A 14,729-nucleotide genomic window follows, 5' to 3' on the forward strand; every position below is an offset into this window, starting at 1 on the left:
AACTATGTTACGTCAGACTATCGACGAACGTATTAAGCTAATCTTGTTCATGAACAGTACCCATTTGAAATTGCAGTTGGATGCTGAATAACTTTACCAAATTTTCTGACGTTTAACAATCTATAGCGTTAGGAATATTTCAATCCAAAAACAGGATAATGATAGCAAAAGATGGTTTTGCATGTACTTCTTGAATCCCATATACAAAATTTTTGACTTGATTATGAACGGCAAATAAACATGTGTTTTATTATTAAAAAAAATTAATTCTTCCAGTACAATTAGGCCACTATATAGTTTACAAAATGATTTTTATGAAGTTATTAGGAAATAAACATATTGTTGGCAGTGTGTTGTAAGAAAATTATATGCCTAGGTATTAAATGCTTTCACGTTACCTCTATCTTTATATCCTATGGTGACATGCTATTATATTGAGAATGCATTATATATTTGTAGTTTTTGGGTGTAACTAAAATATTTATTTTAGGAAAGAAGAATATGAAGCCCTTCTCTCCACACTGCGCACTAACTTGAAATATGAAGACGAGGATAAAGATGGAAAACAATTTAGGCGGACATGGTTACCTGTTGGTGAGACTTTGCTTCAGATGATTACCGTTCACGGGCCATCCCCTGTAACTGCTCAGAAATACAGAATCGAAATGTTATACGAAGGTAAACATGTATGGATTTTTAAAAGGCTTGAAATTTTTGTATTTATTTGTACATGGCGATATGTAGTTTACAACTCTATGGTTATTCACTGTGAATGATTGGTATAAACTGAACAACAATTACCAATTTTTTATTATTTTTTTAGTATATGCAAATTACTATACATTTTTTTGTTTTAAGGTATTACGAACTGTGACCCTAACGGTCCTCTAACGATGTATGTGTCCAAAATGGTAGACACTTCTCATAAAGGTCGTTTCCACACCTTTTTTTTTCTGTCTTTTTCCGGTAAAGTAGCCAACGGCGTGAAGGCCCCTATCCCAAGACCTAAATATGTGGCATCAAGAAAGAAGATTTAAACGAAAAGACAATTCAAGGAGCCATCCCCATGATGGGTCGTTATGTAGAAGCTATTGAAGATGTCCCATCTGGAAATATTTACAGGCTGTTCGGAGTGGATCAATTTTTGGTTAAGCCCGATCCCATCCCCACATTCACAAACATACGCAACTTGAATGTCATCGTAGTACGTGTAGCTGTGGAACCCAAGAATCCGGCCGATTCACTAAAACTTTTAGAAGGTACGCAAATGTTCGCTTTTATTATGTGATCATCACTAAAGTCTGTGTTATTTGACTTCAGGTTTGAAACGAATGGCTAAGTCTGACCTTATGGTACAATGTGTCATGGAAGAATCTAGGGAAAACATCATTGCCGGTGCCAGAGAGTTCCACTTAGAAATCTCTCTGAAGGCCTTGGAGGAGGATCGATCATGCGTGAATTCAAGTTACTTAATCCGGCCCAATAGTGCCCTTCGTGTAACTGATGGTGCTCTTGTTCTAGTAGATAGTATTAGGGGTAAGTAAAATCCTAAATAATTATTTGTATAATAAATTAAATAATTATGCATGTATTTTTGGTGTTACTTCACTTTGTATTAATTTTACTAAAGAAACATGCATAATGCAATTCAATACAGATGCAAGAACGCATATCTAAATATATTTCTGTGGTAAAGACAATTTATCAAGAACTTCCGAATTAAAGTAGGAAACATTGTAGTGTCTTTGCTATATTTTAATTAATCGTGATGTCATCTCCAACCGCCCCAGGCCGACATTGGTTAATGATTGGTGCTACTGATGCTGCTAATTCGCTATAAATTATTAATAAAGTTAGAAACAATTTTGTAATAATGAATTATTTCAGGTGTGTGTACAAACGGAAACTATGTTACGTCAGGCTATCGACGAACGTATTAAGCCGAACTTGTTCATGAACAAGATGGACCATACCTATTTGAAATTGCTGTTAGGTGCTGAATAACTTTACCAAATTTTCTGACGTTTAACAATCTATGGGGTTAGGAATATTTCAACCCAAAAATAGGATATTGGTAACAAAAGATCGTTTTACATGTACATTTTGAATCCCATCTACAAAATTTTTGACTTGATTATGAACTGCAAGTAAACATGTGTTTTATTATTAAAAAAAATTAATTCTTCCATCACAATTAGGCTACTATATAGTTTCCAAATAACTTTTATGAAGTTATTAGGAAATAAATATATTCTCTAGAATCGACTTGTTGTAGGTATTTGAGTAATTAAAGTACTGGATACAACTTAGTCCATGCATATTTATACTTTACAAACATCTCGATTAAAGCCACAACACAGAAATGAATCAAGAGTGAGGGATCTTCATCTTATCCGGGTGGTTTTATCACGAGCATGCGCCGTAGCGTTTTTACGATTTTATATACAAAGCAACTACTCTTAACATTTAATTATTCAACAATATATAAGCCGATTCAGTATATAGGCGCATCCACCCAATTATTATATGTCCAACTATATGTGTAACATTCGCAAGATATGTTATATTAATGGTATATTACTTTCGAATCTAAAGAATTCTTACTTTTTGGCCATTTGGAATAGGGGAACTAATAAAACATTAACAATCGTTAACAAAATTATTATATTAACAAATGTTTTATTAAAATATATCCAAAATTACCTGATTTCTGCTATAGATTTAATTGGCTGGTTTTCACAATGTGTCAACATGCTTGTTGAAAAATATGATTTATAATGTTTCGCATTTATAATTTAATTTTTGGAGATATTTCTTCAAGTTTAATATGTTTAAAAAATATACCAAAAACCATACCATAAGTCATATATCTAATATTTGACCGAACTGTTTTATTATTGAATTTTCCGTTTTAATATTATAATTTTTCTGGAAACATAATTATCAGATTATTTATTTATTATAAAAGCTAGTACTGTACTAATATACGAAATTCTTTTTTAACATATCTAATATTTTATTTTGTTGTTTTTCAGGATACATATAAAATAAAGAAAGTTTTCCAGATCTCAGTCAATACTTGGAGAAAATGTAAACGCGTCGTTAATGACAATCCATTTTTTTCTATAGTACAAATAAAAAGGGCGTGATCCACGTTCTCATCAGAGAGTAGACGGCAGACTGCATCTGCTTTTTAAATCCCAAATATAACAACTTGAGGGAGTCCAAACTTGCTGGAGAAAGCGAATTATAGGAGAATTGGGGAATTGGACAGTAGGGGTTGACAGTACTTTGGTTGAAGGCTGCAATCCGACGAACTGTAGCATTTAAAAAGGATGAGCAATTTAATATATATTTGGGTATACATGTATGCTAGAGCCTGGTCTGGAATAAGGCGTAAAATACAGCTATAAGAATCACTCTCTGTTCGGTGAACTTGAGAGGACAGTTTTGTCCAATTTTAAGGTCCACCCGATAGAGGTGCGGTGGGCGTGGGTAGAAGAATGAGTCCATTAGGTTTATTAAGTTGTCTTTTTATAGCATTCATATGAATCGTAAAATTCAATTAATGTTATCAACGTTTTTAGTATTTAAATTTCAAACGTTAATTCATCAATAAACTATTATATTTCTTGTCATAGATTTTATAATTAATTAATAAATTTTTTTGGAAAAATGACTTGTTTTAATGCTTGACCATAAAAAATGACACAAAGTTTTAAAATTACTTTCCTGACGATGTGCATCCATTATAATATTTTTTAGAACCGATTTGGTGAAGGTAATTGGGCAATTAAAATACTGAATTCAGCTGAGCCGCTCTGTATTTATACTTTATGAATAAGTCGGTTATGGCCACATCACAGAATTAATTAAGATGCCGGAATCTTCATCCTGCCCGTGAGGCTATAACTCGATCTTGCTCCGTAGCGTTTTACATATTTATATTTCAAGGCAGCAAAACATTTATTTATGCAATCGTGCTTAAAAGCGCATTTACCATATAGGCGTCTCTAATCAATTATTTGTGTCTAAAATTCGGCCACCCTGACCTCGCAAAACTTCACTCCGACCTGCTTTTGGAATATGGTGGTTGTTATTCTGGTTTTTCTATAATGGAGACATACTCTTAACTACTTGATCTTTTAAAATTTCTTACCTTGTTGATGATTTTTTCTTTATAGTTCCATTTTATACTTTCCATACTGTGTATTTTATAACTTCTGTGAAGTCAATTTTTTTATTTTTTGGGGTGACCTGCAGTTTATTCCTTCGGTGAGGTCTGGCTGCCAGACACCATTTTAAATTCTCTTAATGGTCTGGTATATTCAATGACTCTTTTTCTGTTTTCTTTTTTTTGTTGTGGTGACTACCGATTGGTTGGCTACTCCTGTGCTGGCAGCCTGGCAGTAAACGTTCATAGCGACGTCGCTCGTGATGGCCCCCAGTTTTTGCTACCCTTCATATCATCAGCTAATTTGTTGTCACGTGCATTGGTTGTTCTTATCGTTGGAGTACCCCACATAGGTATGCCCCTTTTGCAAGCCCTCTTTACTTTCCTAAATATAACTATATATTTGTATTAGATATCGATGTTCTTTCCAGTTGCTCTATGTATTTGTGTTCTGAATCGCATCTTAAATTAATGATTTTTGTCTAACACGATCTCAGAATAGAATATATATTTTCATTGTGTAAAACTATCGAACACTTGTTACCTCCTACTGTCCAACCTCTTTGATAAAATTACTTTGAGCGGAAAGATAAAAAATAATTTGAATACATTTAGTGTCTAATATCTTACTATGTATTTTATAGCTTATCACTTTTGGCGCATAAAAAATATAACACACATTTATCTAATTTTTAGGCATTTAATTTTTAATCCTATGCAAGCAGACCTTGATACTCAACAAGGCTTCTACTTATTGGCATATCAAAACACCAAATGATAGATAATCGAGGTAATAAAATAAAAAAATTAATGAATATGTTAACAATAAAAAAATAAAATACGGAATAAGTTTTACAAGGAATAGACTATTTATCTCTAAAAATATTTTTCAACTGTATAATTAAATAATATATAGTTAATAAACATACATTAAGCACATTTTTATAACATAAAACAATGAATTTTCAATAAATCACATAAACACTTCATATCGCACACTTATAATAAAATTTTAAAATAGAACATAATTTATTTGGTTTGGATAATATAGCTTTTGGACTTTTCCAATTTTTCGTTATTACATCACTTATTGCATCAGGTGTTTTGTCTTTGTTTGTGATGAAACCACTGGTGTTTGTGGTACGTTTGCCTAAAAAGAAACCAATCAAAGCAAGTCAAATTTTGAAGAAAAACTCAAAAATTCATATTACATTTTGACGATCCTGACAACTATTCAATTTGGATTTATTGGATACGGCAGTGTCTGTAAGTTGTCCTATTCTCTGTCTTTCAGAATTCCGAAAATTCCGTCTCTTTGAAGCAGACTCTGTGTCTAAACGTCTCAATACTTGATGTTCGAGACAATATTGCTCTGCATTATAAGTTGGGCCCTCACTCTAAAAATACAAAAAAATTATAATATTTATAGATTATTAGGATTTTCTAAAATCATAAATTACGTTATCCCAACTATCATCAACTGGTACAAGCTTAATAGGTTCTAGAGGTGTTACCACCTTTTCAACTTCACTGCCTTCTTTTATTAGCTGCAATTCTATACACTTTTTATCCGGGCACATACTATGGTGTAACTAGTATAAAAAAAGTACTGTATCGGTTTTCTTTAATAAATAATACACCTTACATTTAATTCTTCTGGTGGTACACGGTGACATGTATTATAATCACAAGGGACTAGTACAATATTCCCGCTGTTAGCAGCTTTGCATTTCTTCAAATCTAATTCCATCCTTGATACTCTTATGTGATGTGAGTTATTGTAAGGACAAATAACTTTTTCATTGGGACTGTAAAATATCGGTTAAGTATTATCTTTAAATTCTTAGGTCATACATTACTCTCTTAATATCTCCATTGTTTAAATTTCTGTATTATATGTTTTTAAGATATTTTAAATATACACTAATATAAATTGTTAATAGTTAAATTATAAACGTTTATACGTGAATAAATGCACTTAAACTTTGAAATATTTCAAGGTAGCAAACATTGTTTATCAAATTCTTTTGTCAAAATATTTTGTTTTCTTATTGATTACATATATGGAAGATCAAAGAATAAACTAGAGATGATGAAAGAAAATCGATTGTAACTTCCGATGTATCGATAGTTACATAAATTATTCCATAAATATTATAAAACCTTTTAATCATTTTTAATAAACTATTAAATTTGGTACTTAACCTTAAAAGATTAGCTTCTCTACACTAATTAAAATAAAATATTTATTAAAAAATTCGATACTTTAATGCACATTTTACAATCTTTAAATAATATCGATATTTTTTGGGCCTGCCCTGTGTGTATGTTAAATCGCAATTTAAAATACTGACTTTATTTCTAACATGATCTTAGAAAAAAAAACATTTCTAAAATGTAAAACATAATCGAAACATAACGATTAATATACTTTGAAAACGGATATTTAATTTTATATACTAATATACTTATTAATATACTTTTTACAGTATTTACAAAACATCGGCCTATATATCAATATTTTTATTTTTTATTAAAAAATCTACATATTTTTTGTGAAATATCGAAGTATTTTCCAGTAGCAGTAGCTGTTAAAAAATATTTATATTTTATTCATCCCTTATATCCATATACTTTTTTTAAAAGTTGACCTTGAAAGTGAAAGGAATACAACAAGGAATACATTCAACATCTTCCATTCAAGATCAAAATGATATTAAGTCGACTGCACGTTGTCGATATGTTCCCGTGCCGCACCACCGAATGGTTCCAGAACAGTCTCCGTTAGTTCGTTGATCGAAACGCATTGCCTTGTCTTACCTGTCGGACCAATAAGGTAGTATTTTTGTCGAATAAATGCCTCTTATTTAAACAAATAAGGTTAGAATATAATGAACATTTTAAAGACTAGAACATCTGTGCTGAGGTTATAACAGTGAGTTAAATAAAAATTTCTTTATTAAAATAAGTGGTGACAGTGATAAAATAGCCGATGGATTATCCCCTTCAAAAATGGTAAAATCAGACTGTGTAGAAACTTTGCTTTTCGTCTTATCAGAACAGAAGCTGGAAATAACTGAATTAGCGTAAAAATGCTGTATGGCGTGGTAAAATTCTTCATCTGGTGCTTCTAATGCACAAGCTAGAATGGTTTGGATATGCAATTAATCTAAACTAAAAATTAGGGGTAAGTGATAACATTATAATTGTTAAGGCAAGTCAATCTGTCAAAGTCCGGTACATACTATACAGTACATAGTTACTATTTGAATGTTAAGCTATATATAATAGTACAGGAAAAATATGTAGCAGACCTTATTCTTGGGTTTACTAACAAATAATTTCCGAGTTAACTTGTCTATAATGCAACAACTCTCTGAATTGGCGTCAATGTCCTGTATGAAATACTTTTATTTCTTGGTAAATAAAATACAAATAATCAAAATACAAATTCAAATATTATAATGGTCACTATCTTGATAATATACTAGGTGTTGCAACGGTGATTACAATAACAATCGTATATCAACTACGTCAGCAAAAAACTCTTCGAGAGACTCTAAGAAACTATATGATTTCTGGTCAAGGCGTCGGCCTTTGTAGCCAAAAAGTGTCCATCTCAGCATTCCCATCGCTCGGTCCCGATACCACGTCTGTCTCGATTAGCGAATGAGTCATCAGGTGCCCTCTATGTAATTGGTTAACAATACCGATCTATATTTTGTTATAGCCCATCTCTCAGTGATTATGGAGAATTTCACTTGATTCATTTACCACAACGATCTACTTTGACGCACTGTATTAAGTAACATTGAATACGGACTATATCTTTTTACTCTGCATAGAACTAAAAAATTCTGGGAATATACGAATAGTTAATTTAAATCCAGAAAGAAGTCATCCGTTTGTACTCAATCATTGCAAAAAGGCCCATGCTGAAATTAGTTGTTGGTTAAAAAATTTTAAACCAAATAATACTAATTGTTCTACTATACAACAAAAGAAATCTCCATAAAATCCCTATTCCTACTCTGTTGTGTGATAACAAGACATAGCATTTCATTATAATGATGACTGTGGTGCAGAAACATCTACTAGAGGATAGAAACACCACTTAAAATCTGTCATTCGAGGGCAAAATGACGGCAAATCGACTGCTACGTTGTCGATATTTTAAATTATTATTTACATATAGGGAAAATAGTTTAGTGGAGGATTTACAGATTTGCGGCTAGCTGCATATTAAAATTTTGCAGTAAGTCTTAAGTCTGCAATACGTTAACCTAATTCACAAACATACTGAATAATTTTTTCTGTTAATTAGATTTTGCAAATAGTAAAATATCGCAATATAATATAGTTTTAAGCAATATAAATAAATATAGTTTTGCATAGTACTAGGATTTGTATTAAAAGTTTGAGTCTCGTTTTCCTCATTTTTCCGCTTTCTAACTTTTAAACTTTTAGGGCGCTTCGATTTCATTTGGATTATTTTATCATATTTCATATCACATCATAATGCAACCAACAGCAAAAAGAACATAAATGAATAAATGGAACTAAAATGTATTAAGGCAAATAATCTAAATTTGCCTACAATATAACGACTACAGTGTGACTATAACTAAAATAATTTTAAAAATAGTTTAATAATATTTTTCTTTGTACTTCGAGATTTTGACTGTTTATGATCTGTGATCGGTGGTTAATTGAAATATTACTCCAAAAATATAAGGTTTTTTTTTGTTCTGGCCTAAAAACCAGGCGGTGGAATGCATGACGCATACCTGGTCGCGGAGACTTGCCCTGGAGTGACAAGTTGGACCGGGTTATGTGGGACTGCCTCTGGGCTTACCAATACACTAAACCGAAACCGCCTCACAGTTGACCCCTGTGGATCACTACTGCTACTGCATTAGATTTGGGGATATGGCACCCGCTGATCGGGCAGCCGTTATTGGGCACGAGGGCCCGGCGATTCTATTGATTCTCGAACTTGAGTTAACACACAACTGGGTACTGTTCTATGGGGGCAAAAGTTATGACTGTAGCGATGGTTGGGGTCGTTTCAGCCTGGAAAAGGGGGAGAGCTTAGCGGTGACGCGGTGCTAAGCTCCCAGCATGTGGACCAGCTCGCGAACAAGCGCGTTTTCAGAAGAACTTGAGCTGAGTTGTTGTTTGTGGAATGATTGAGATATGAAGTGCTTGATTTCTGGAGTGTCAGTTTCCCTATGAATTTGATTATTTCTGACAAACCATGGAGCGTTTAATATTTTCCTGAGGAGCTTATTTTGGGAAACTTGAAGCCGTTTGACCTGGTTGGGTGCAACAAACTTGAAGTAGACATTAGATCCGTAGAGGAGTACGGACCGAATTAACATCTTGTAAAATAAGCATTTGATGGAGATGGGAAGTCTGCTAGAAGGGCAGATCAGAGAAGATAGCAGGTTTGCTATCCCCGAACCTTTATGGATTGCTTTCTGGATTTGGGAATGCCAACCGAACGCCGGTCGAAGTGAAGACCTAGGTACGTGACGTTATCCCGCCATGGAATTATTGCGGTGTCGATCTTAAGTTGCGAGACGCGCAGTGCGTAACGCTTCTTGTGGAAAATGATGGCCTGGGTTTTCAGGGGGTTGATTTGCAACCTCCAGAATTTGAACCACTTGACCGCATGATCGAGCTGCTTCTGTAAACTTCATGAATTGTAACTTCGAACCTGGCGGCCGTGAAGAAAGCAGTGTCGTCAGCGTAAAAGGCGACGTCAGTATGCTCTATTCTCGGCATATCTAAAATAAAGAGGTTAAATAAGGCTGGGGCCAGCGGGGAACCTTGAGGAACGCCAGCATCGATTTGTTTACGACTGGAAAGTGATGCCCTGATCTTGACCTGGAAAGATCTGTCCGAGAGATAGGACTTGATGAGAGCGGTTAGGTCTTCTGGGAGGCCTAACCGCACGCACTTTGCGAACAATCCGTCGTGCCAGACCTTGGCTTTGGTTAGGTCCAGAAGAATTGCTCCAAGCTTTTTACGTTGGTCAAGAGCATGATGGATGCGTGCAGCCAGACGGGAAGCTTGATGGACGGATGAGTGGTGAGCGCGAAAGCCGAATTGTTCATCTGGAATGATGTTGTTTTCCTTTCTGAAAGAGTTGAGAGCGTAGAGTATTGCCCTCTCAGCAAGCTTCGAAATGGCACTGAGAAGGCTGATAGGCCTGTAATCAGATGGAGATGATTTTGCTCCTTTCTTGGGTATAACCGTTATATGTGCGTGTTTCCAAGACGCCGGGAAGTGTTGCAGTCTCATGATGGAGTTAATGATGTTTGCCAGTTCTGCGAGCTGCTTATGCGGGAGCTTTTTTAACTGGGTAATCGATATTCCATCGAAACCTGGAGATTTTTTGTTTTGAAGTTTGGCGATCATAGTCTGTAGAGACTTTGGAGACACAAAATGGTCGAGAAGAAAGGCGGGGATTACTGGTCTTTTGACGGAGTTGGATTCGTTGATGACAGTGTCAATGTCTTTAGCTTTAGTGTTCTGTGCGGGTGGGAGGCATTTAATTTGAGCTTCGTAGGTCTCTGCAAGGAGCTCGACTTTTTCTTGGTCAGTGACTGCGAAATTTCCTGTAACCGCTGACTTCAGGGGAGGGATGACATTGTGCGTCTTCCCCACGACGCATTTGGAGACACGCCAGAAGGAAGGGGGGCCATCCAGCCTTTGGTCCGCGAGAAATGAGTTCCAGTTCTTTGCTCGCCAAGTGGAGACGGCCGACCTTACCCTCTTGCATGCTCTGGGTGAAGCAGCATCAAGGGTGAATCGAGCTAATCTGCATAAACCGTTTTTGATGCGAATTTCACGTTTAAGAGAAGCGGGAAGGTTGTTTTTCCACGGCTGGGGTTGTGATGAAATTTTGACTGTGGCAGATTCGTGAGCAGACTGAATATCGCGAGTTAGCTTCAGTACGGCTTCCTCGAGGTGTTCTGGTGTGTTAATTTTCGGAATTGGATCGAATTTCAGGAGAAGAGATTGGTAGTTTTTCCAGTCGGTTTTTTTCCTGAATCTTGTTAGTGGGACTTGAGTGGTGGCGCAGATTCCGAGTTTGAGAAGGACCGGACGATGATCAGAGTCTAGTTCGTCAAGGACTCGAACTTCGGAATCACGATTTACGTCTTGAAGAATAAAGAAATCAAGGATTCTTGCTGCGCCTTGAGAGACTGTACTAGGGTGATGGGTGGGTTCATCTGGCAAGGCAAGACCGTAGCCCAGATCTGCACTTAGAGCTACGATGGCGTTACCTGCGGGATTCGCTCTGGAACACCCCCAGATGGGGTGGTGGGCGTTGAAGTCGCCACCTATTATTTTCGGAAATTTTCCTTCCACGAGTGATCGGTATTCGGCATAGTTGAATGCAGAAGATTTCCTGTACAGGGATTTAATCACGAAGGGACGTTCTTGGATATCGGTTTTAATGGAGGTTGTTTCGAAGTTGTTTACTGATAACGATGGAAGGAGCTCGTGTTTGACTCCTTTTCTGACGAGAATAGCGGTTCCACCGCCTCGACTCGGTGTTCTATCGTTTCTATAGACCAAAAAGTGTTCGAAAGAGAGACGATGCGAAGGTTTCAGGAAAGTTTCCTGGATGAGCACGATGTCGACGTCATAGAATGTCATGACATCTTCCAATTCTGCTTGCTTTCCGCGTAAGCTATTTGCATTCCATGTCATCAGTATAAGAGATTTCGGAACAGCCATTTCGAAGAGTTAAAGGCTGCTGGAAGTTATAGAGACAGGTAAGTGTTGCCGCCTAGGCAGCGACATTTGGAAAAAGACGAGCAAGTTGGTGAGCTAGGGCGATCACTTGCAGGAAAGCCTGCGGGTCAGTAAACGCCTGTATTGTGGAGTTAAGGTCCGGTGTATTGGTTGGAGCAGGAGTTTGAGTTGGAGCAGGCTGGGTGGCGCTGGCTAATTTTTGGGCTAGCTTCCTGCCACCTTGGTTATTCCATGCAGAACCTTGTGGAGTCCTGGTTTCGGTCGGAATTTTTGGTTTTCTTGGAGCAGGAAGGCAGCTGCAACCGCTGAAGTTTGCGGTATGAATTTCACTGCAGTTGCTGCACTTTCGAGGTGCTTCTGGGATTTTGGTACAGTATCTAGTGTCGTGATGCCCGGCACATTTGACGCAACGTGGGGGGGCTCGGCAATATGAGCTGGAGTGCCCGAAAAGTTGACAGTTGAAGCACTGCACTGACTGGCCGTTTCCCCTCTGGACCTCGACCTTCACTGTGATGACGCCGAGTTTGGTCATATATATGATCTGTCGCTCTTCGCGAGGAACAACTACCTGAACAATTGGTAGTTCTATCCCGGATTTTAATTTCCATTGTTGTGATTTGGGAGCCTGTTTTCCCTTGTTGCCGGCCTTCGGCAGCTGGCTTTCCTAAGGTGGAGAGACGGGCCCTCTTTTCCTTTTTCCCACCAAGGTGAAACCGTTTAGCTGGTGTCTGGGTCTGGATTTCTATGGCAGCGGGAATCTTTACTTCCATGGCATCTTTTTGATGCTTCATGAATTGTGTTATCGTAGCTGTGAGAGTTTTGATTTCTTCCTTGAGATCTTCGGAAGCCTTTTCGCCCTTTTCCAGCTTTTCTGTCTGTTTGGGCTTTTGCGAACGTTTTAACGTCAGCTATCTGCTTTCGCAGGTCTTCGTTCTGTAAAAATATAAGGTCTAAAAGGGTTAGTTTTCCAAACAATTGACAATGATCCTATTTCAATTGTTTAGTATTTTATTTACGTATTTGTTAATATTCGAGAAGCTACCCGGTCGTTCCGTTTTACCATTATCCCTCAAGTCGGAAAGAATTAAACAAGTTACAAAATTTTAAGCATCTGTTGTTAATATGAATTGCTTATCAAAGTTAGGATACATTAAAATACTATCAGATGTTATAATTTTTTTACATTTTTCAAAATATGTTTTATTTTTTTTAATATGGAATTAAGAGATTTCAAGAAATTTTAAACAAATTTAGAATATCAAAAAGACCTATAAATTTTTTTAAAATTGGAAAATATGGAATTAAGAGGTTTCAGAGATCTGACAAAAGGCTTGCCGGTGATAACCCCAAGTTGTCGTTATTGTGGAATATTTGTAATTTTTTCTATATATGTAGGGAACGACACCTGATCCATCTGTCTGACGGAGCCGTATCTACGTTTCAAGAATACGCTCTGAATGGTTAGCTTGTTTGTGGAATAGCCGCCACCGAAAGAATACGTTCGAGTGGCATACAATAATGATTAGTTTTTAATTTTTTGTTATATTAATTTTGGTTATAATTTATATTAACAGAAGCAACCGTACAATTATTATTCTTGGCTTGCCATAAATTATGAATTATGTGTAATGTAACACCTATACACTGATACACCTATATACACTAAACAAGTTCCTGTGGTTTGGTTCGCTTCGATCTTCTGATTTCCCGCGTGTTGTCCAATAGCTGTATAGCTTTCACGTTACTGTGATTATGCAACCGTAGTTCAAGGCGAAATCTTGGATCACTTCTTGTATCCATTTGATTTCGAGGTCATTGATAATTATTCGCAAAACTGTTTGATGTTTGGCGTATTATCAATATATGGCATTTGTCAACCCCTTATGTGCACACCATGGATCCAAATTGGCTTTATGATTGACTGATAAACCAATCTCTTTGATTTTAGGTTAAGTGGAGAGTATATTTCAATTAACCAATACATTTTCTTGACTTTGAATCTAATCTGCTCTGCTTTTTGTCTAACATGAGGTTTTTAGTTTAACCTACTATCGAGACATATTTCGACGTATTTAACTGATTCTGCTTGAATCAGGCATCTGTCAAGTGATATAATTATGTATTTGTCATTTTACTTCAATTCAAAATTAACATGGACGGATTTGGAGCGATTAAGCCATATTTTTCAGTCTCTAGTCCATTTGTAGATTTTTTTACCGCTACTTGTACGTTATCTACAGCCTTAGACAACTTAGACAATTTTTAATATGAAAACTGTGTCGTCGGCAAATGTTCCAAGTATTGTTTCTTCTGTTGTAGGGATACGTGGATCTTCAGCTGAAATAGGGTTGAGTGTAGAGATTGCTCGTGCATCTAAAACTCTAAATTTTTTCAAAATGTTATTATTCGAGGAGTCGACAGTAATTGGGGGGAAGCAATCTGTTCATTTTGTATATTAATCCCAAATGCCGTACCCGGTCAAAAGCTTGTGAGACGTCCAGTAATATTGCAGGGCAGTATTTCTTTTCTTCGAGTTCCTTTTTAATTACCGCTGTTACTCTATGCGCTTCGTCCATTTTTGAGTGGTGATTTCAAACTGCAAATTGGAAATCTGGTATTTCTATAAATTACTTAATGCGTTTTAACAGCAGTTTCTCATATAATATTGATATTGTAGGTAACAGCGAAATACACTGGTAAGATATAACTTGGTCTACTGGTTTATCAGGTTTTTTAAGCAAATGAATTCGAGCAACATTAAATAATTCCGAAACATGCTTCAGTC

The 14,729-nt window shown here is 36.1% G+C and overlaps 2 protein-coding genes and 1 pseudogene across 4 annotated transcripts in view; 2 read left to right on the forward strand and 1 right to left on the reverse strand.

The window, feature by feature from the left end:
• Positions 1-90: 90 nt before the first annotated feature.
• On the forward strand, positions 91-3,676 carry LOC143205662 (eukaryotic translation elongation factor 2-like; annotated as a pseudogene). The gene is made up of 5 exons (XR_013007846.1): positions 91-230; positions 491-678; positions 859-1,259; positions 1,321-1,536; positions 1,888-3,676. The product of XR_013007846.1 is annotated as a eukaryotic translation elongation factor 2-like (transcript).
• A 1,290-nt stretch (positions 3,677-4,966) lies between these two features.
• Positions 4,967-6,204, reverse strand: LOC143205672 (uncharacterized). The gene is made up of 5 exons (XM_076418767.1): positions 6,034-6,204; positions 5,820-5,982; positions 5,635-5,766; positions 5,386-5,571; positions 4,967-5,324 (listed from the first exon to the last, which is right to left on the reverse strand). Exons 1-5 carry the CDS (start codon positions 6,048-6,050, stop codon positions 5,262-5,264), a joined length of 561 nt encoding a protein of 186 aa, XP_076274882.1. The 5' UTR covers positions 6,051-6,204; the 3' UTR covers positions 4,967-5,261.
• Positions 6,205-6,882: 678 nt separating this feature from the next.
• The window catches only part of LOC143205689 (eukaryotic translation elongation factor 2), a 72,430-nt gene continuing 64,583 nt past the window's right edge, over positions 6,883-14,729 (forward strand). The window contains exon 1 of one of the 2 annotated variants that reach the window (XM_076418787.1): positions 6,883-7,361. The gene's annotated coding sequence lies outside the window, so the exon portion shown is untranslated. The remainder of the gene's footprint in view (positions 7,362-14,729) is intronic. The other variant, XM_076418786.1, reaches the window with a different exon arrangement.

The sequence above is a fragment of the Rhynchophorus ferrugineus genome, unplaced genomic scaffold (genome assembly GCF_030347505.1).
Source record: "Rhynchophorus ferrugineus isolate W39M unplaced genomic scaffold, kcgeb_rfMv2 rfM14, whole genome shotgun sequence".
Classification (NCBI taxonomy): Eukaryota; Metazoa; Arthropoda; class Insecta; order Coleoptera; family Curculionidae; genus Rhynchophorus; species Rhynchophorus ferrugineus.